Source organism: Filicampus tigris, chromosome 17 (assembly GCF_054856515.1).
Source record: "Filicampus tigris isolate MCC_2025a chromosome 17, RoL_Ftig_1.0, whole genome shotgun sequence".
Lineage (NCBI taxonomy): Eukaryota > Metazoa > Chordata > Actinopteri > Syngnathiformes > Syngnathidae > Filicampus > Filicampus tigris.
Window position 1 is genome coordinate 3,225,001 of NC_141233.1, and position 22,466 is coordinate 3,247,466.

General features: G+C 40.3%; 2 protein-coding genes across 5 annotated transcripts in view; both read right to left on the reverse strand.

Moving 5' to 3' along the window:
* Window positions 1-262: 262 nt before the first annotated feature.
* Window positions 263-10,171, reverse strand: micu2 (mitochondrial calcium uptake 2). 2 transcript variants are annotated; one of them, XM_086057414.1, is made up of 12 exons: window positions 9,913-10,171; window positions 8,028-8,157; window positions 7,715-7,746; window positions 7,540-7,615; window positions 6,533-6,580; window positions 6,261-6,343; window positions 5,664-5,717; window positions 5,465-5,562; window positions 2,991-3,162; window positions 2,807-2,915; window positions 2,566-2,723; window positions 263-2,276 (listed from the first exon to the last, which is right to left on the reverse strand). In XM_086057414.1, the coding sequence occupies exons 1-12, from the start codon at window positions 10,102-10,104 to the stop codon at window positions 2,187-2,189; spliced, it is 1,242 nt and encodes a 413-aa protein (XP_085913540.1). In that variant the 5' UTR covers window positions 10,105-10,171; the 3' UTR covers window positions 263-2,186. The 2 variants fall into 2 exon arrangements, with proteins under 2 accessions (XP_085913540.1, XP_085913539.1); XM_086057413.1 differs by having other exon boundaries at window positions 263-2,288.
* Window positions 10,172-13,278: 3,107 nt separating this feature from the next.
* Window positions 13,279-22,466, reverse strand: part of sptbn4a (spectrin, beta, non-erythrocytic 4a) — a 41,107-nt gene continuing 31,919 nt past the window's right edge. For all 3 annotated transcript variants that reach the window (XM_086012796.1, XM_086012795.1, XM_086012794.1), the window contains 3 exons: window positions 19,872-20,042; window positions 19,659-19,704; window positions 13,279-17,157 (listed from right to left, as the gene is read on the reverse strand). In XM_086012796.1, the coding sequence (XP_085868922.1) occupies window positions 16,861-17,157; window positions 19,659-19,704; window positions 19,872-20,042 (514 nt within the window). In that variant the 3' untranslated portion in view covers window positions 13,279-16,860. The remainder of the gene's footprint in view (window positions 17,158-19,658; window positions 19,705-19,871; window positions 20,043-22,466) is intronic.

Below are 22,466 nucleotides of genomic sequence, written 5' to 3' on the forward strand. Positions count from 1 at the left end.
ATGTGCGTATATATTTGTGTATATCCTGTATGTATTGAAGTATGTGTGTGTGTGTATATGTATATATATGTATATATATATATATGTATATGTATATATATGTATATATATATATATGTATATATATATATATATATATATATATATATATATATATGTATATATATAGTCCCCGTAAATGATTTAAGTCAGTATAAAATGACAGATGGGCCTGGAGATGTTAGGTTCAGCCGTTATAATCAATAGATTCAGTCAAAACAACTATATTGAGTAGGTGTTTTATTGGAAAACTAAAAGTTCAGTATTAGTAGTACGTTTTTTTTCTTTATATGTGTCAAGATGCACACAAACACTAAGTACATAAAACCTGAAATGCAACTGTTAAAGCCTCAACGTGTCAAAGGTCTCAAGTAGAGGTGGGCGATATATATCGTTGTCGATATCATCTTCAATCTTGCTTTCAGGATGTGTAATTTCTTACTGGACTCAAAATGTTTGTGAGGCGGACATTAATATGGCAGAAGTGGAAAAAGCTATGAAATGCTTAGCACTGGATAAATCGCCAGGATCAGATGGTCTAACAAGTAATTTTTATCGGCATTTTGGGAACATCTTAAAAACCTGTTTACATATGTTGAGAAATATCTGAATCCCTCACTCTCCCAATTACTATGAAGTAAGGAATAATCACAGTCATCCCTAAACTTGAAAAAGACCATAAAGTAATAGATAATTTTAGGCCTATAACATTAATCAATAATGATTATAAACTTTTAACTCAAATACACGCAAACAGATTGAAATCTGGCATTACTCAAATTATCTCAGACACACAATCGGAATTTATAAAAGGACGATCGATTCATAATAATTTACGATTGGTGTTTGACTTAATTGAATACAATTATTTAATTGAAGAAGGGGGTTTCATTTTATTTTTAGATTTCTTTAAAGCATTTGACACGATTGAACATCAATTCATATTCAGTACTTTAGAACTATTGGGTTTTGGAGAAAACTTCATTAACATAATTAAATTAATTTATGAGGATACGAATAGTACTATAATTTTACCAAAAGGTGCATGTCCAAGATTCTCAATAAATAAAGGCATTAAACAAGGTTGCCCGATTTCTCCCCTACTCTTTATCGCAGCAGCAGAAATGCTATAAATTCTTATTAAAAATACAGAATTTGGAAAATTGACAGTACTCGGCAGACAGCGGGTGATTAGCCAGCTTGCTGATGATACAGCCATGAAAAATAGTAACCAGTTCTCTAAAATTATCAAGACAATTGATTTTTTAGACAGTTAAATGACATAAACATTCCCAAAAATCGATGTAAGGTCCATACATAATTTTTTGTTCTTTTTTGTTAAATATTGTCGTAGAACATAACTGTTTTGCAGAAGCTATATTTAGTAATTTAAAAGGGATGTTGTTCACAAACGCTGTCTAGCCACAATTGGTCTGTGAAGCAAGTGCAGATTTAAAATATTTTTTGTAGAATATCGTCAAATTATCTTTATCGATTTTTTTTTTTTTTTTTGCCCATATCGCCACCCCTACAAGTAACCTTAGTATAATAGCCAATGCCACAGTAGCTGCACAAAAAATACACACATCAGATCATTTGTGGACACAATTTTTACATAAGTGGTAAACAAAAAAAAAAAAAGAAAGAAAATCCTGTTGCTTTTGTAAGCCTTTCACACTAACATCTAAGCAGTCTTTTTCAAACTTGCTGTCTCGCATGTAATGGCTGATGATGCGTCATAGAGGGTTAAAGTCAACCTGTGGCTTTACGGACATCTGATGTACTTATTAGAGGCAGGACAAATCAGAATGTGAAGTTTAACACTAGAGACCCACATTCACGCCTCTTTTGCGTTGAAAGTGTGGCGTGGATCTCATAAAAGTGGCACGTTTCTTCTAAAAACTCACCCACTCCAGATTTTCTTGTAATGTTACAATTCTCATAACCTTATGACTTTTCTTCAAATACATCGTGACGGTTACAATATTATTCTTGTTTTTTTTTCTGATATTACAAAGGTACGATTTGGCTCTTTTTGACTTATCAACATCAGTGTATTGTACAGTTTGTTCTCTTCAGCATTGGCGATGCGAACACCAGAGTGGAGCAGCGGTGGCTCTCGGACGTGTCCTAGACGGATCCGACGCTCAGATGGGACACCTGCCGTCTCCCAGTGCTTCCTGGGCTCCCTTCAGGGTCTCCTGCTTCACACATTTCCAGTAGCCAGAGAAGCCATTCTGTGGATGCACCTGTATATGTTTATCACATAAAATAAAGCAAGAATTCTTGGAAAATGCTACGTCGACTAGCAAACAAGATCAACAGCGATGGGGACGTATTTGTCATGCCCAATGTATATACGAGTTACAACAGCACAAGGTTATCAATTGGAGAGTCTTTGCACTCTTACATTCAATGAATCAATTATTCAATGAGTGGTAGCAACCTTTCAACTGACATTCAGCGACAGCAATTCCCTTGCAGGGATTTTGGCCTGATTACGGAACCGCAGAGATGGATACCCACCTTGAGCCCCCGCAGAACTCTGTCCTTCATCACGCCAATGAACTCTTTGTGGCTCAAACAGTGGTCCCCGTCCATGTCGAAGAGTTTAAACACGGTGTCCAACACGTTCTCGGACAGGTCGTGGCCTGTGGCTATCCTCACGGCCCGCTTGAACTGGGCTGTTTTCAGAAGACGCAAACATTTGACTCTTTAGGACGTCGGTCGTCCTTGCTGTGTTCTCTAGTTGCACAAGAGGTCTTACCCATTCCCACGGGACGGTTGGCTTCACTGATCATCTTCATGGAAAAAGCAAAATCCTCCAGATTGTTTGTGAACAGGCAGAAGGCTTTGAACTCCTCAAATGTGATGCTCTGCAAGATGCCATTTTTTCATGTTGGGCTTTGGTAAGGAATAAAAATTTTAAAAAAAGCTACGTTGCAGCGTACCTGGCCGGCAGGGATCCTCTTCCTCATGTTTTCCCAGTAAACTTCGTTGTCTTCCTCGTTGGTGTAATGGAGCAGCCACTCGGCAAAGTCCTCCCGTCGCATGGTGTCCATTCCTTTGGAGAACTGCAGGAACTCCATCTCCTGGACCTCGGCCTGTAGGTCCTCCATGAATCTAAGAGGCGGAAAGTTGACCAAAAGGTAGCCAAATCATCGAAAAGCAACCTCAAGAATGAAAATTAAGGCCAATATTTTAGTGTTCAGATACATAGCAACTGTTCTTCACGCTCACGCTCACTCTCTCTGCATATACTGTGTGTATGTATACACTAAATTGTTTTAAATATGCATTTTAAATTATTCAATTAATCCAATTATAACCAACCAATTTAATACAATAAAAATAAACACATTTTTAAAATTCATTTTTCCATTTTGCATTTTTTTTTTAACACTATAAAATCATTTAAGCAATTCTGTAATGAAGTCAACAAATTTAAAAAAGAAAGACATTTCGCTTAACCGTACCTTGGGAAATACTACTATACGAATGCAACAATTTACAAATACAGTATCACAGGACTTTTGCTAATGTAATTGCTCGGATTAAAGAACAGAGCGGTAAAGCCCCTCCTTTCCCATCAGCATTTAGAAACAGTCATCCATGCCTTTGTTACATCTCGGCTAGATTACTGTTATGCACTTTATTTTGGAGTCAGCCATTCCTCTCTCACACGTCTCCAGTTGGTCCAAAATGCTGCTGCCCGCCTACTAACTGGAGCTCGGAAAATGGAGCACATAACACCAATTCTGGCCTCCCTTCAGTGCATTTCAGGGTCCGATTTAAGATTCTCCTATTTGTCTATAAACCATGAAATGGCCTGGCCCCGGCGCACCTCTCCGAGCTCCTCCACTCCTACGCACCTTCCCGCAGCCGACGGTCTGCGGACCAGGCGCTGCTCGAGGTGCCGAGGACCGAGCGGAGCCTCAGAGGGGATCGAGCCCTTTCGACTGCTGGTCCTTCCCTTTGGAATGACCTCCCGTTGGATGTTAGGCAAGCCCCCTCTCTGTCCACTTTTAAAACCCGGTTGAAGACACACTTCTATTCGCTGGCTTTTGTTTTCAGCTTTTTTTCGGTGTCAATTGTAGCTATATAGCGTTTTATGTTCATTTATCGATCAACACTTGTGTATTATGGCCCTTTTATTGTTTATTATTATTTATTGTTTGTAAGGTGCGTTGTTACAGCTCCAGCTGTTATGAAATACGCTCCATAAATAAAATTGTATTGTATTGTATAGTATAAAAAAAATGTTTTCCGTTAATTCAATTTTAATACTGCAGTTTGAACTTTACACCGATCTGATCGACTGGCTCGAAATCGGTCGGTATTTTGCATTCCACGTAAAATCGTTGATAGACTGTGATGTCAGAATTTGCGTGATCTATCGATGATGTTATTGATTGGATCCACAAAAGTTACATTACAGTAAACACAACCTCTTTCACGCCGGGTTTGTTCTTTGCCGCCATATTGTATATGTGAGCCCGGATGCTAATCTATTTTTAGCCTTGTCGGGTATTTTGTGAGTGGAAAGCCTTTGCGCTAGGTGGCAGGAGTTCCGCCTCGGCGCCCCCAACTGCACCCTTTTTTTTGGGTGGGGGACTAGTAAAAAGTCCAAAACCATTTTATTTACGTTAAAAAAAAAAAATAGCTACGGTATGTGTGTTATTTATTTAATTTTAACATCTTTTGGATTGAAAATAACTTTCATCACTCAGCGTAAATTACGTAAACTTCTGGCCATGCAAATCAAGCCAATCACAGGTGCAACCAGCCGGCAGGCTTGCCGTTTAACCAAACCAATTGACCAGTAGCTCACGAAGGGGGTGTCGGTCAATCACATGGCATTAACCCAATCGCTGCCAGCCTTCCCAGTTTTATGCTATTGACGGAACTGGGCACTTGACCCTTTTTTGCCGGTCCTCTTTTGCTAAACGATGATACGAGATATACAGCGGTCATACTGAATGTCAGTTGAGCTATTCTTGCGACACGATTACATATCAAGTCGATACAGTTTGCGTGGAGAGGTGCAAATCTGTACAGTTTAACACTAGAGCCAAACGGCTTCAAGAACGCTTACCGCGTCATATACACGCCAGCTAAAAAGTGGACAATGTAGGACAAAATAATCATTGCGGGCTGTGTGTACCGGGACCAGCTTCCAATACGAGCCAAAAAAGAGCAGACATGGGCGTATATACAAGTTGTTTAAATAGATACATTGCTCCATCTCTGATCGACCCCAAAAATCCTGATCGTGTCAAGCCTAGTGTAGATTAGTGATGGATTACAAAGCATTCAAAATCGCAAACAGAACCCCGCCGCGAGCCGAGGTCCGACTGTAATGTGTTCACCGAAAAGGGAATACGGTACGTGTTTCAAGGCAACTGATGACTGAGTGGCTCATTACTTGCGAAACTCTTGATATTGCAACTTGTTTTCGCCACTCTTTCCAAAGAAGTATGCCTGCAGCGTTGTGTTGACGGGGTCAACCTCCTCAGTCGATCTCTGCGAGAGCCCAACAATTTAAAACATCAGCAAATTTGGGGAGAAAACAAACGCGAAGGTTTGTTGCCAGAAAATTCGTGAAACAGTGTGGATTTCATCACCTCTGGGTTGTCCTTTGAAATTCTCCTTTTACTTTTTCCAATGATTTTCTTGAGCTGAAAAACAAACACAAGGAAATAAAGAAATTATGAATAACTTCAATGAACGAAGCCAAGACATCCTGGTGGCTGAAGAGAAAAGAAAACATGCACTTCTAATCCTGAAAGCAGTCTGCTTGTACACCTGACGAAAACCGAACCTAGACATGCAAGCTAGGATCACAGACACACGCGCGCGCGCACGCACACACACTTAAAAACACAATCCCATTCTCTCAGTCACGTGCTCGGTCAGGACATGGAAATGTTTGCGCAACTGAACTCAAGAGAAGTGCTGAGTCAGGCTACAGGGTTAGGAGTTAGGGGATGCAAACAAGATGGATGAGAATCGGCCTGGAACAGTTCTGGTCCCCTCACCTTCCAACTGTGGCAGCATCAGTGCGGACCATCGGGCAGCATTACAAACGCAAATAGTGTGACATTTGAGCCCACAAAAACATTTCCTCCATCCACCCATCCATCCATTTGTGAGGACAGTATTCAAAAAATGAATGGTGAAAATATGTGATGAAATACAATACAAATGTCATTTAGTTTTACCTTCATGAACTCCTTTTTGTCCACATGCTCGTTGCCATCCACGTCAAGCATTTTGAACGCTATATGAAATCCTGTTCGTGGCTCTGCAAGAGCAAGCAGCACCACTTATCAATCTTGATGTCTAATAAAACTCACCACTTAAGCTCAATCATTAAAATGCATCACTGCATGACATTAACGAGGGGAAAATACATTCAGGAATCGTTGTCATATCTCATAACGTGATTATCATAAAATCACAGTTGTGTTTATTATTTAGGTAATTGACTTACTTGTTAGAATAGTCAGCAAGAACAGGTATTCTGTGTAGGATATCAAACCTGCATAACATACATTGAAAATACAATGAAATAGTAAAGCTAAGTTACAAATATGAATTACAATAAACAAACATGCCATGTTTCATGTCGAATCCTTGAAATGACCAAACTTTGACAGTATGCTCTGCCCACATTACAGTCGATGGCATAGGCAATTAAAACGCCACCCATCTGTTTAGGATACGTTCTTTCCTAATCGTTCGCCAACAATGGTTGCTTTAAACCAACATTTCCGACTTCTTGTTGAATTTTGTGCATGGGCGCTTGTGACTTTTTTTGTAGATCCTGTTTTAATAGGCATCCAATCAAATGAGTGCACCAAATTTAGTGTTGGTTCATTCTAACAATGAGAGCGCCACTCCCACCTACTGTTTTGACTGTGCAATTACATTTTATTCTTGCAAAGGCAAAAAAAAAAAAAAGCTCCCTGTTCTCTGGGGTTACACACGCCCCTGCCTGGCTTTGCGCCGCACCCCCAAGTGGGGCCCATCCAACTATTTGAAAAGGACTAGGCTAATCGGTCGATTATTTTGCAATAACAATAATTAATTGATGAAGCATATTTTGAAAAACACTTTATTTACATCCGCATATTCAAAAACTGGACTTTATTTCAATTTGACAGTGCAGAAAATGCACAAACGTATTAACTTAGCTTCAATTTATTAAGATTGAGTTATTGGTTTAGTCTGTAATGAAAAAAAATGTCAAAAATGTTGATCATTCTAAAAGCAGATGCTGACAAATCTTTCATTTTGATTCAACACAAATAAAAGTCTGCTTTCATGAAGGACTATGGAAATCAACAATTTTAAATCAAAGGTCTCTAAACGATTAATCAATTCGCAAAATAATGATCAATTGTTTGATACGTTTCTTTATTCAGCATTGCATCAATGCAGCAATAAACAGAATGAACCACTCATGTAAAAACCCTGTTCAGCTGACACTTGACTTACCGTTGTCACCCCAAAGTCTGAACAAAGTATTGCCGGGCCGAGCTTTGGAAGCAGCTACTATCATCTGTTCCAGTTCCTACAAAGATGTCAGAGGAGATGCATATCAGTAGTTTTATTCCCAACAAAGTGAAACGCTCAATTTACTTAGCAATCGACTGCGGGGAATTACACTTACTTTTGTTGTTAGGACTCTCTTCTGGAGCTTTCCTACAGCAGCGACCAGAAACATACACGTTTATAAAAAATAAAACAAAATCTTTAAAAAAAAGCATCAAATAAAGTTTGATTTCATTAGGTTGAAAGAAAGTAGTAGTTTTTTTTTTTAATACTGCAGGGATAAAAATTACAGCAGCTGCCACCTTTGCCAAATGTTTTGCACCCCAGGCGGACCACAGACAGTCAGGTAAGTTATAATATATTTATGTTTGCTCTAGTCTATGTTTAATATGTATGGATGTATGCTGCCATTAAACAAGTATGAAGCTTACGATCAACATTCTCCAGCATCACAGAGAAGAGGAAGTCTCTTGGAGTCATGTAGGGCTCTTCTTTATAGACAATGGAGGCAAACTGGATGAAACGCCTCTTTCTGGCAGACATTTGGGGAGCTGCAGACTCCTAAAAGAAGAACAAGACGTTTGAGTATTATTTTAATTAGAAAACTATTAGAACATTGCAGGTACGGGTGTATCCGGCGCTGAATGGCTCTAAAAGAATGCTCTGCTTCCTCATGATTGCTTTTTTGAGTGAAGACGTAGCCTCTCTTCGTGCTTTTCAACAATGATATGGAACAGGTGTCCTAGTCTTAATTACAACATTAACATTTTTTGAGGTATTGAATATATGTGGTATAAGACTTGGTCAACAGTTCAATAATTTGTAGTTGACAATCCGCCCTTAAAAAATATTTAGCTAAGTAAGGCCATTCTTCAAATCCAAATGGCCATATTTATTATACAGTATATTTTTCAGATTCTGCCAAATTTGCAGTGAATTGGTCAATTTACAGACACTTTTTGCCTTACAGTTTGCCAGGTCCCTTGAGATGTTAATCTGACCCGCCACAATGGCTCATATTTTCTGTCGCTTCTAATGTCCATTTCATTTTATCAACAACAAATGCCTCTTAACTGTGATATATTTGTTACACACAATGCATATTAACAATTTAAGGAATGTTTGTTAATTCACGAATCTTAATTTGTCTTATTCTCTACATGGAACGCATTATAAAAAATGATGTACAGCAAAAATAACAATTTTGCCATATTTTCTCTGTTTTACTACATTCTAGGAATAGACCGATTATCTGCCAGGCCAATTATCGGCTCCGATATTCAGTGTTTTGACGAATATCGGCATTGACCTTTTTTTAATATCTGATGGCCGATAATAAACCAATTTAAAACTGTGTTAACTTCAGGGAACGATTTATTTAAATATATTAACTAAGATAGTCTACTGAACCTGGGAACACTGAGCACTTTTTGTTTTTTTAAATCAAAACAAAGATAAGTGAAATTTTAACATTTCTGTCATTTTTACATTTTGGAGGACTTTATTTACTGTACTATATGGAGCTATTGTTTAGGTTTTCATTTAATGGCAGCTCCCTTTTTCTTAGAGTTTTACAACAAAGATGTAGATTGGCAAACATTAATGATAATGAATATCGCTTCCAAATATCGGTTATTGGCCTCCGTGATGACTAATAATCTGTTTCGGTATCAGCCCTGAAAAAAACAAACATGTAGGTCTCTCTCTACTACATTGATCATACTTTAAATTTTTACATTATAATTCTTTGCCAAAAGGGAGATTTTAGATTATTTCCTTTGACATTTCAATTGAATCATTATAGTTTTGAAATTATTCTGATATTTATGATCGGATTTACCTATAGCTTCGCATTGTGAATGAAATCGGCACCCATTACCCATTGGCCAATTAACTACAAATAATTAGATATTTTTTGTGTGTTGTCTGCTTCTGTGTTGAACAAGCTTTTCACTGATAGCAGTCTTTTGAAGTATGATTACGATTAAGAATGTTATAAATGTTTGACACTGGAATTCTGAAGAAAAAAAAAAAAAAGGCACGAAAACCACGCTTAAATGATCACTGGAATCTTCTGTAAAAGACCTGCCTGCCCTGGTAATGCTGCTTTCATGCAATTCAATTAATCTTTAAAATTTTACGCACATACACGATCCTGTTCCCATCAGATTGATTGTCGATTTACGCCTTCTAAAACGCTTCATTAACACTGTCACATTCATTTAAAACATGCATACATAATACACAACAAACTGCGTCCGCCAAGTAAAGGTAAAAAGTTACGACTTGTTTTAGGTGTTTCGGGTGCGTACTTACCTTTTGCTCTTCAGCGTGAACGACGCAGAGAGGAATACTTCTGTTAACGTTATACTGGTATGTATAACCTAGAAATCCAGTCGCGACAATTGTGCCACAGACGACAGCTCGGCGCCATGTTAAACTTCTCAAAGAACGTGAACCCCTGACAGCGTTCCTCAACAAAAAGGTAACTTTTGCAGCGAAGGCCATTTTTCTCAGCACTAGCTGGGTGAGTTTCCGTAGCTAGGGTTTTGTAGGCCCCGCCCACATGTGGCGCTAGACCAGGTCACGTGACGCTTACGAGGGCACAAAAATATTTCCTATTTCTAAACATCCATCCAAATTTACATACAGTAAAATACAGTATCTACATGTCATTGTGCTAGGATTATCCCTCAAAGGTAATTTCAGTTTATACTTCTATTTATATTTTTGTTGCACACAAAATCCCCTCTTTTATAATTCGCTTTATCGTCTCGATAGGATGGATACAAGATCTAAAGAAATGAGACACAGCCATGGAATAATGTTCAAAATACTCTAAGCAACTGAGAGCTAAACTGTTGCTTGAGAGCATGAAAACACCCTAAAACAAAAACTTTAAAAAATGCGTCTGATAAACAACACATAATTGTCCTTTTGGAGGATAGAATTCAATCCCCGACTAGGAGGTGGATTAATGCAGAATCGCATTTAATCGCATAGTGTACTTGTACAGTTGTACTAGTACTTGTACTTGTACTTGTACTTGTAATAGAAGTATAGATTTTTATTATTGAGTGTTCATTTAAGAGTTTTCACAAAAATTGTTTGTTTTTAGTCAATGACTTCCTGAAGTCTGAACCCCAAATTGCTAGTACAGTACATCAAATTCGGAGTTTCTGCCATGGAGATGTTTTGCCAAGCCTTCACTGTAACCACCTTCAGTTGCTGTTCTAAACCTCGAACTACAGAAAAAGTAAGAGCTAATGAGTATCTTTACCTGACAGTCAGGCTATAGTGATTAGAAAATATGTTTTACATGACATGGCGTGCTGGGGCCTATCCCAGCTGTCTTCGGGCAGTCGGCAGGGGACACCCTGAATTGATTGCCAGCCAATCGCATGGCACACAGAGACAAACATCCGCACTCACAATCAATTTAGACAATTTAGAATGTCCAATCAGCTTACCATGCATGTTTTTGGAATGTGGGAGGAAACCGGAGTACCCGGAGAAAACCCACGCAGGCAAACATGCAAACTCCACACAGGGAGGCCGGGGCCGGGATCGAACCCACGATTTCTGAACTGTGAGGCGGACGTGCTAACCAGTCGACCACCTTGCCACCCATGATTTTCATTATTATTTTTAATTATTATTAAATTATTATTAAATTATCAATTTGCGTTTTGTTGTGTTTTTTTATTTTTAATTGAATATCTACAATGGCATAATTGTGGTTGTCTTAGGAAGATCTGAATTTCGTATTCAGTTTGTCATTTTATTTGAATATATGAGAGAAATGTTTAGGCCACCTGTGTCAAAGTCAAGGCCCGCGGGCCGCATCCGGCCCACAGAGGGTGTTCTACGCCCCCTGGGATGATATTGCTTTATTATTAGATCCGGCCCGCGGCAAGCCGGTGTGGGTAGCAGATGTGATCGGGTGCTTCACGCGTGCCGATGACGTCACGCTTTAAAATATATTGTAGCGTCTTCCAAGAACACAGACGTAGTTTAATTATCACGTTTTTATTAGTCCAACCGGCTACTGTGGGCCGCAGCCGACGCCAATACAGTACGACAACCGTTCAGTCAAAAAAGAGCAACAACTCTCCTGTTCGTCCTCCACTACTCTCGCTCGCAATGCCCTCCCATCCAGCCGCACGATGCATTCATTGACCTCGGAAACAAAACAATTTGGCAAGACACAAATTCGACCACAACACAGATAACATCTTGCATCTATGTTTGCCACCCCCTGGCTGTTGTTATAACGAACATTACCGCTACTTTTGCGTGGATTGTTCTTCGGTCGTCTACGTGCCGACTGAAGACTTCACGTCACTTTTCGTGAAGTCAGGATAGGATTGTGGTGAAAAGTTATTTGGAGTAAAGCACACTTTATTAAGAAATACTTCATGTTAGAAATCTCACGTTGTTTTATTATTAGTAATTGTTGGCATTTGATAAATTCATTGGTTTCGATGTAATGCGGAGATGTCCCACACTGTGAGCAGGCATTGAATGCTACTCGAGCGCTAAGTGTTGATAGCGAGTGACATTCCTTTTCTTTTTTTTATCCCTTCGACACAGCTCGTAGTTTGTTCGTGCCAGCAAACTCAGTAGTTGCAGATTGCCCGTGTTTCACCACGTTTGTTGTTGTGTGTAAATGTTAAAAGGTGAGTTTAATAAATCAGGTTCGTGTCAAGTAACTGCTGTACATAATAGCCTAGATATGTTCTCGTGAGTGATGTCACGTTGATGAACACTAGTTAGTTATTTCGGCTAGTATGCTAACTATTCTAGTGATGAAAGGTGTGAATGTGTATTGTATGTATTGTTTGGCTGTTTAATTGCTTAATACAGTGAATTGTAATGTTTAGGCATATTGTTAACAAATGGATGCATTGGATGATGTTGCTAGGTTATTCTTTGTCTGTGTTGTTGCAGACCACAATAAATAAACGTGTTAAGTGGAATACGGGCCTGTGTTTTCTGGCAGGGGCACACACATTCATACCTTGCCACTCTAAAATAAAGTCAGCTAGAGACATCATACCAATCATATGATCCTCTCCGTTTCCTTCAAATTATGTACAGTTTATACAATCTTGCAGCCCGAGTCAACCAGAAAATTGTTTCCAGTTTGGCAGGAGAAACGCAAACGAAAGTGATGTACAAGCTGCCTCGCAAAAGTAGCAGTAATGTACTTTATTTTAGTTTTTATTTAGTAACTCCGAAGATAAAAACACAACAGCCAGGGGGTTGACAAACATAGAGGCAAAGAAATATATTACAGAAATATAAAGTGTGACATCATCAGCAGGCGTGAAGGACCCGATCCAATCTGGACATTTTAAAACATTTTAATGAATATTTTATCAGTCCGGCCCTCTGCTTGTTGCAAAATTTTGTATTTGGCCCTCCGTCCATTTGACTTTGACACCCCTGGTTTAGGCCCACCCAGATTTTTCCAGGCCCACCCATGAGCTACGTTCTGGCTCCGCCTCTGGCTTGGAGTATAATTTTACAATGTATTACTGGAAACAAAGCCTTCTTTCACAGCTGCAACTGCTGAGGAACACCGGTCCACTACATTTCCTTGAAGGGCTTCACAAATATAAATATTTGTAACATCATCTTCTGTAAAAACCTTGAGAGGGGAAAGAAGACATTGCCAAAGTCAAGGGATGAACTGATTTTATACATCACCATATTTCATATTTCCACACAGAGATATAATTTAGATGTAATTCAATTGAAGAAACAAATCATAATGTTAATGTACATTCTTGAAGCATACATCAAGTTGTGCAGGATTTGTGCAATAATGTATACATGTCCGATAATTTATTCTTATAGAACAGACCACCCTGGCACTACAGTGCTAACGAAAGTTGCACAAGCCATTTTTTTAAACTCTCATAAGTTTTACCCATTCACTCACAATTTGTTTATATAGCCTGTTGGAGAGACTCACCCTTCTCATTACTGTAAAAAAAAAAAAAAAAAAAAAAAAAGTCAGTGCAGCATCACAATGTTTGTGTGCTAGTCATTTACTGTACACACAGAGGCAATAGGGGCACAGATTTCGAGATAAAAGTGTCCCTACAATTGATTTCAACGACGTGATTCAGTCCTGCAGTGGAATTTAAAATGGTGGAGTGTTTACTGGTGGGGTTAAAACCAACAAGTGGATGAGAGATGAATTCCAAACAGGTGGGTGGGGGCTGCGCAAGAAGACGAGGTGTGTCGGAAAAGTTCCAGGAGTGGCGTCAAAAAAAGCAGGATTTCAAATCTACTGCAAACTACTAACTACAAATTTTACTCTTCTAAAGTTATCCCCCAGGAGTCTAACACATTTTCCCCGCCTTCTCTTCGGCTCCATCATGATGGCCATATGGTTGTTGTCCACATTTTCCAAAAAAGGTCCGCTTGACTAACCCCTTGAGTTTGGAAAAGAGGGGAAAAAAATCACATAGAGCCAAGACGGGTTAGTAGGGAGGATACACCAGCACTGCAATATTCTTCTCAGCCAGGAACCATGTCGGATGCTCAGGGCATTGTGAGCAGGCATGTCATCATGGTGAGAAGCCTGCCACAACTTTCTGCTCTTCTCGCGCACTGATTGAAGCAAATGCAGAAGGGTCATAGTTTGACTCTCATTGAAGGGGAAAACTCGTAGCTTGCAGTTAGGGTTTGAAGACATGATCTTTATCTTTTGTGACACCAGTCCCGGAATTTTTCTGGCATACCAGTAAACAGTTGTAGAAAAATAAAGAATTGTGTTTTTTATCTGCTAGACTAACTGATGTTGTCTTAAAAAAAAAAAAAAAATAGGCATTTTAAGCTCTCTGAGGGGAAGCTCCCTGTGCCACACTATGAAAACACCTGGGCTACAGTGACATTTTGACTAGGAAATGTTTAAATGTTATGTAAGTAGAACAGCACATCATTCAGTACAGAATGTCTCCACATCAATTGAGTGTCACGTTAGCATCAGCAAGTTCAGAGGTTTATTCATGTCTTAGCAGCAGGTTTGAATGTAAAGTAACAAAGACATACACACTTGAAGACCATCAATGAAGGAAACAGTTTGCATTTTTTTTTTAATCAGTCACAGTTTGTGCTGTCTCTTTAGCTGTGATGCTCAAAACATGGTGGAAGAAAAACAAAAATAGAAGTCCCCAGCGTTGCTTCATAAAAGTGATGACGAGCAAACATGTCGGACTGGAACGACTACATCCAGGTGAAAGTATTGTATCTCCCACGTGAATGATAAGACAGTGTATTGCAATGACAGGTTTACTTTCAGTTCCATTCAATAATCACCAGTCTTTAGTGCTCTTTCATCAAACCGTATGACATGGCACTTATGTTAAAACGAGTGACAGGAAAAGAACATTCACATTGTAAAATACTGTAGCTCATCTATTCTTGGTTGAATGAATCGAAGGCTGCAGACGGACAGCACATTGTCACTACATTCCTCATGTAGCCCATGTAACCCAATAGGTACTACAGAATTGGAAAGTATTTTTCGGTGTTTGCAAAGAAAGGAAGACGGTTTGAATGTATATATACTGTATACTGAAGGCGCAACGATGATAAAATGGAACACTTGATCTCAACATTTACAGAATGCCTCCAGCTGTAACTGCAGAGTGGACGACTTGTTTTCAGGAATTTATGCATGTGTCAAAATGGCCACACTGTTCACATTTGTATTCCATTTTTCTCAAACATGGAAAAGGGTGAACACATGACCAACAAACAGTATGTCTGGTCATCTCACAGGGCTCTGTGCTCGCCACCGATCATTTCTTGATTTACACGTGTTGATAATACATACGTTTAACACACCTCTCACAAACACACCGACAACTCAATCAGCTAGATGGTCTTATTTGGGCTGTGGGCCAAACGTAGGAATATAAAAATACAAGCATATTTCCTGTTGCTTTTCCCTGGTAAAAGTGGCTAGATATTGGTGTACTTATAGATGCTATGTAATTCATTAGTGACTTCTAGTTTGCATATTTTCCTTTAAATGCAATGTTTTTATTTGACTTAAATGGATTAATATAAATGTTTTACTTTTACCCATTTCACTTTAGTGTACTGTTTTATTAGCACACAGGGTTTATTGATATACACACAAAGAGAGGTATATACAATTCATGACTTAGAACAGATTTGCTCGCTGTTGGTAATTGACAATCTGGACTTCAAAATAAAACACGCAACAGTACAGAGAGCTTGTCACTCACTTCAGGTTTTTACAATTCTTCAGACACAATGTGGAATTCTGTGGGAAAACAAATATAGAACAAACCCAGGTGGGGCGCGGGAGTCAGGAGGCGCTTTCTCATCATTCATATAGCTGATCACGGAGGAGTCATTTATAACTGTGGATGGAAGACAACCCTACTTTGTGAGTATAGTGAACCATGGTTGCAAAATGTTTCCTCACACTAAATTATTGCAATTCCCCCAAACGATTTCAAGAACATAAAAAAGTCAAACAAGTGCACTAAGAGACTATTAGATTTCATGCAGTGTTCAGATTTTGTGTACAAAGGCATTATGTCAAATAGTGTCACCGAGAGCATTTCATAGACAGCTCCCTTTTTTTTCCTGGACATGGATCAAAAAAATAATTTGTATTTAACGACATCCAAAAAAGCTAGGTGAGTAACACCAGCATTCCGTTATAATAACATGATCTATGATTACCATGTGGTGGGATTACATGTCTTCAAGATTTAGCATGTTTTAAGTATCTAAGGTGCAAGACTGGGGTATGTGGATGAGAAATCATATCAAATCATCACATTTGCAACTACTTCATATTTCCTTTGCTTTTATCTCTCACTACAAGAGAGAATAACTTAAAAAAGTATATTGCTTCAAAAGTTTTTAATTATTGTGAACATTTCATTCACCTCTTTTTCAGGTGTGTCTAGACTGACGGAGAGACAGACAGAGAGACAGACATGGTATAATCAGTCACTGAAATATATAGAAAGATGAAACCAAGAGATTAAACAATGACAACCCCCCACCAGCAGGTGGCCCAATGCAAGCACTGATGCACTGCTTTAGGTAAAGGGGAGGTTGGCTGAGAGATGAGTTACGATAGTAATTGTCCATGGGCGCTCACCTCATCGTGTTCCAGCTCTGTGATTGGGGCTCTGCAAACATGCTTCCCATTCATACAACCACCAATTGTCAGTGAATAAAACCCAAACATAAACAGGCTTTTCATTTGCTCTTTCCAGATGTACTGGAGCCCCCCGCCCCACCCTCCAGCTTGTCAGCAATTTCTGATGTGTCTAACTTGTCGGAGCCATCCCCTTTCTCTGACCTCTCCTTCTCAGATCTCTCCTCACCGACTAGCTCCGATCTCTCTGACCTGGCGTCTGCGTCGCCCTCTGACCTCTCCTTCCTCTCTGAACGGTCATGGTCCATGCCCGATGTGCCGGGCTTGTCCCACTTGGCCATGGCCTCATGCTCAGTTATACAGGTGGTGATGTTGGAAGTCCAAGCCTTCAGATCCTCCTGCAGAGAAAGTGATTTGAGCAGTCAAAATGACTTGATGTCATCAGTAAAATGTCTACAGGAAAATGGAATTTCCAAAGTCCCTAAAGGTTGTACAATTTAGCTTCTAAAGTTACACATACATTTACAGGTAGGCAATGGTGTATCCTGCGAGACTTCAACGTATCTCATGAGACGTTTGCTTAGTGGGCACATAAAGGAGGAAGTCCAAAAGTGCCGTCACAGAAAAGTACCAATTGGGGAAAGAGGAGAAATATAAGGAAGACAACAGAACCTTTTGTACTGTGCTTCGCTAAAACTTATGAAAGACTGAGCTAGGCATTTTCCATCACAGTGATAGTTCATTTCAATTTCTTTTGTCAGGATGTGCCTAGTAATATGGCCTTTTCTATGTTAAAGGGGAAGTCAACCCAAACATATTTTTTTCAAGAGTATGTTCTATGCAGGCCCACTATTTGAAACAAGGCATTCTGATAAATTGTGTTTGTGGAATAAGGGTTAAAGAGACACTTGGATGAGCTTAACATTGGTACTTATACAATAGGTTTGCATGTGAAAATGACATCAGTACTAAAATGCCCCCTTCAAAAGACTCTGTAGTGATTTAAGGGCTTTTTTTGTGATTAGATTTACGACAAATTGCCCCGCCCTTTTTGGGGGCTGGACTTGTTATGTTTTCGGTCTCAGCGGTCTACGTCAAAGGGAGGGAGGCAAGTGTGGTAATATTGCTCGCTTTGTCTAAAACGGCGACCGATCGCCACCAAGATGCAAATGCACATTAGAACTCTTTTCCACTTCAACCTGTGAAAGTATAAAGTGTTCTGCACAATCGTTTGGATTTATTGACATAAAACGTGATCTCATCATGATTACCTCCACAAAATCAAAAATACCGTGACGATCGCTTCTCCACTTACACAGGCTGAAGCGGACAAGCGCATGATTGAGCACACGAACCCCGACTGGTTATATTTCGGACCTTTAGCGGCGCTAGGCTAATAGCAACAACTAGCTTCAGGCCGTTAAAACAAAAGGCGTTAGCACAACAACATTAACTCCTTACTGTCCGCGCAGCGTGTGGAGGTGATCATGAGCCTGCGTCTACATGTCGCAGGGTTGCCTCCCAAGCAGTTGCATGCGTTGTGACCGCTTGCAGCCGCGAGAGTGAAGCGGCGTCAGAGTGAGGTAAGACCTCATCCAACACGTGTCTTGAACGTGCGCATCCGACTCCGCAGCCGAGTGTGGCGGCTTTGGAACGCGCCATTTCGGCTGTTACGTTCCAAATTGGACGGCGTGTTGTCGGTCGAAAAACTGTGGCCATTCCTCATCCAAATAAATGTGCACGTCTTCTCATTCTCACTTCAGTCTCTGTAAATATCCTGACTGGTGTTAAATACCTCGCTTGTCTTAACCGTGATCAGTAAAGAAGCACTGTTATTTATTTTTTTTTATAAGCAAAGAAGCAGTGTGCGCTCGTCCCAGCATAAATCTATGTAGCTCTGCTCACTTCCGCATTTCCTCATTCTCATATAAATCAGCCACGGAGAGGTTAATCCTTTTGATATGTTGAAGTGGTCATTAGTAGGGATGTCCACATAAATTTTGGTGCCAATTGATCACCGTTTTTGGACGTTATAAGCAATGAAAGTACAATGATTTCCATTGGAGGGTTTGTAATCGGTTCCTCCACTGACTCCGACCGAACAAGGATAGAACGGTAGGGGGCGCGGCCATTCTCCTCATGAAGAGGCGTTATTCATGGAGTCACTTATTTCCTAATTTCTCCCAAATTTATTGATGAAATAGAAAATGACAACTCTTTTTATTTTCCTGATCAAAAAACTATATAAAATGAACTTGTTAGTGAAAACATGGCCAACCATCCATTCAATCCACCCGTTTCTAGACATCTCTGGGAGCGGCCATTTTGTCACGTCTGTCGACTGAAAATGACATCACAACTGTTCAGGGCTCAGGTAACGACCAATCCCGGCTCTCCTGCTTTCTGAAGCTGAGCCGTGATTGGTCATTACCTGAGCCCTGAGAAACTGTGATGTTATTTTCAGTTGACAGAAGTGACAAAATGGCCACCCCTGAGATGGCCAAAATGCTGTGGATTTTGCTGCTTAAGTCATATTACACAAAAGCAATATTGATTAGAATGCCGTGTTTCAACTAGTGGGCGTGCATTTCAATATTATTGAAAGAAATATGTTTGGGTTGATTTCCCTTTTAAATACTTTAATGAAATTAATAAAATATTATTTCAGTCTACCACTGCCATTAATCTGATTTAGAGCTTTGGAGATGTATTTGAAAACAAATATTAATAAGTGATATAATTCATTATTGGCTTTGACGTTGTTTTCATTGATAGTTGTATTTGCATTATTGTTTCAACCCTGCCTCAACCATCCATAGTATTTTTTTGGATTTAGATCATCCTAATTTTTGCCTTCCCATGCAACTCCATTTTGACACGACTTGCTAAATGCTCTTACCTCATCTTTTGCATGGAATACTAATAAATTATTTCCATCGTTGACTCTGAGAGAAAAGAAAAACAGTGACGATCAGTTTCTCATAACTTGCAAGGCTTTAGAGTTAACATGTACAATATTTACAGAATAGTCGCGTTTTGCACATTTCTGATCAACTATCGACATAATGTTATGCATGAAAAGACACACTCATAATTTTGCAATTGATCTTACTGAAGAATGAAAACATTCTTCTTTTTCTTGTATCCCAAAGAAGGATCAAAAGAGCAGTTGGAAAGGTCAACAGATGGCTCTCCATTGTACGTTGTGTTGTGGTTCCTGGCGTCCTTGTAGAAGGTCAGCTTGCCTTCTTTCAGCACGCAATAGACATTCACCCAGGATTTGCTGGAAAAGGAATCACAAAACAGGTCAGAGGCAAATATATTTCTTAAAAACCACGACTTTTTCTGGCAAAGAGCTATCCGGTCACATAACTCACTCACGACTGCTATGTGAGTTATGAATATACTTGAGTGGTTTGAACATTGCCAGGGCTGGACTGGCACAAAAATCGACCCTGGCATTTCTTAGATGTGCACACACACCTACGCAGGCAAATTCCAGTAGTGTTTCATATACACACATATGCATGTATTCCATATCTTTTAAGAAAACGGGAATCCTAATAGCTCAAAAAGTTGACGTGGATTCGGCTTTCAAAAATTTGTTAAAGGTTTGGTCATTACCTGAGCCCTGAGAAACTGTGATTTTCAGTCGACAGGAGTGACAAATTGGCCGCCCCCAGAGATGGCCAAAAACGGGAGGATTAACTCTTATTCCACAAACGCAATATTTATCAGAATGCCTTGTTTTAACTAGTGGGCCTGCATAGAACCGATTCTTGAAAAAATATATAATTGGGTTGACTTCCCCTAGGGCTGCTCGATTAAGCGATTTTGAACCGTAACCGAATGTTCTGAATAAAGCGATGTTAAAAATGTTCAAATCAGCAGGTTCGATTTTTTTATTTTTGGTGTATCTAAGTGTAGCCCAGTTGTACTTTCTGTATTGTGTTCTGTTTGTACATTCTCTTCGTATTTGTACTTTCTGTTACTCTTCTCTTCGTATTAAGATCTCTGTTTTCCGGTGGTTACTTCCGTGTTTGTCGTGCGCTCACGTGAGTAGCGCGTTCAATCCAATTGCTTGAATGCGAAAGCGATTGTTTGAGAGTTTGAGGGTTTGAGAGCAAATAATCGGGATTTTCTTATTAGGTAAAATCGAACAGCCCTAACTTCCCCTTTAAAAACAGCAGTCTGACCGAACTAAACTAAAATTGTGTTCCCCGGAGTAATTACTGTTCAATATTCCTGACACATATGCTATTTTATTTCATCTGTCCATATTCTATACCTTACCATATTAGCTTCGCTGATGTGCTGGACCCTATTTCAGCCGACTTCAGGCGAGAAGCAACAACTGTTCACACTCAAATGTATAAATAAGGCAAATTTCGAGTCTTGAACGAATCTAACGTGCATGTTTTGAGAATTTGGGAGGAAGCTGGACTACCAGCAGAACGCACGCATGGAGAGACCATGCAGGCGGGAGTCCACATTCAAACCTCAAACTCAGAACTACGTGCAAATGTGCTAACCGCTCGGTCACTGTCCCGCTGCTCTTTTATATAGAATACAAAATACACCAGACAGCTTAGCAGTTCAACACATTGGCATTTCATATACCTAAAATTACGACTTCCGGCGCCGCGCGCCGCGCGCCGCGCGAGTGGCAGCCCGCTACAGTAGCTCCGGCTCATCGGTGAGCCTTTTCGTGTGTTTTTGTTCTTTAATATTACTCTACCTCATACCTTTTTCGTATAATTGATAGTCGTAACTTGCGTAGCAATGGACACCCAAACGGCGGTATTCTTGCTGCTGCTGATTGCTATTTTTTGCGCGATCGTGTCCGGCGACTTGGCTCGGAGCCGAGCCCCCATTGTTTACAGCCGGAATCAGCTGTTAGCACTCCGTGCTAACCATGCGCCGGCTCCCGGGGCGAGACCCGATATCCCCCGTGAGCTGAGGAGGAAGAGACGGGGATCTCGTGCGGGGGTTAAACGCCGGGAAAGGAGGAGACGATACCATCCCGTCCTCCCGTCTGTTATCATGGGGAATGTTAGATCGCTCCCCAACAAGATGGACGAGCTAGCGGCGCTTACCCGGCACGAGAGGGACTTCCGGGAGGCTAGCCTGATGCTATTCACGGAGTCGTGGCTAACAACGCTAACGCCGAACGCGGTCGTAGAATTGGACGGCTTCCAAATCATACGCGCGGACAGGACGCTGGAGAGTGGAAAGAGGAAAGGAGGAGGGCTGGCTGTGTTTGTGAACGATAGATGGTGTAATCCTGGGCACATCACGATTAAGGAGCAGCTTTGCAGCAGGGATATTGAGCTGCTAGCTGTTGGCATGAGGCCATTCTACATCCCGCGAGAGTTTAGTCACGTGATCGCGGTGACCGTCTACGTCCCACCAGCTGCCAGCTGCGACACAGCCTGTGATGTCTTGACTGCAGCAGTGAGCAGGCTACAAACACAGCACCCAAAAGCCCTGGTACTCATCTCTGGTGACTTCAATCATGCCTCCCCTTCCTCCTCTCTGCCTTCATTCACACAGTATGTCACCTGCCACACCAGAGACAATAAAACACTGGACCTTTTCTATGCCAACACCAAGGAGGCATACACATCACTGCCCCTCCCCCCGCTGGGCAAAGCTGATCACAACCTGGTGGCTCTCCAGTCTGTGTACAAACCTCTGGTCCGCAGGC

Bases quoted from the DNA above. Each gene is read 5' to 3' on its own strand.
- micu2 (XM_086057413.1), bottom strand. From the start codon at position 10,104: ATGGCCTTCGCTGCAAAAGTTACCTTTTTGTTGAGGAACGCTGTCAGG. The intron at 6,581-7,539 runs GTAAGTCAAGTG...TATGTTATGCAG, and splicing joins CAGACTTTGGGGTGACAACG to GTTTGATATCCTACACAGAA. The intron at 2,724-2,806 runs GTAAGACCTCTT...TTCTGAAAACAG, and splicing joins CAACCGTCCCGTGGGAATGG to CCCAGTTCAAGCGGGCCGTG.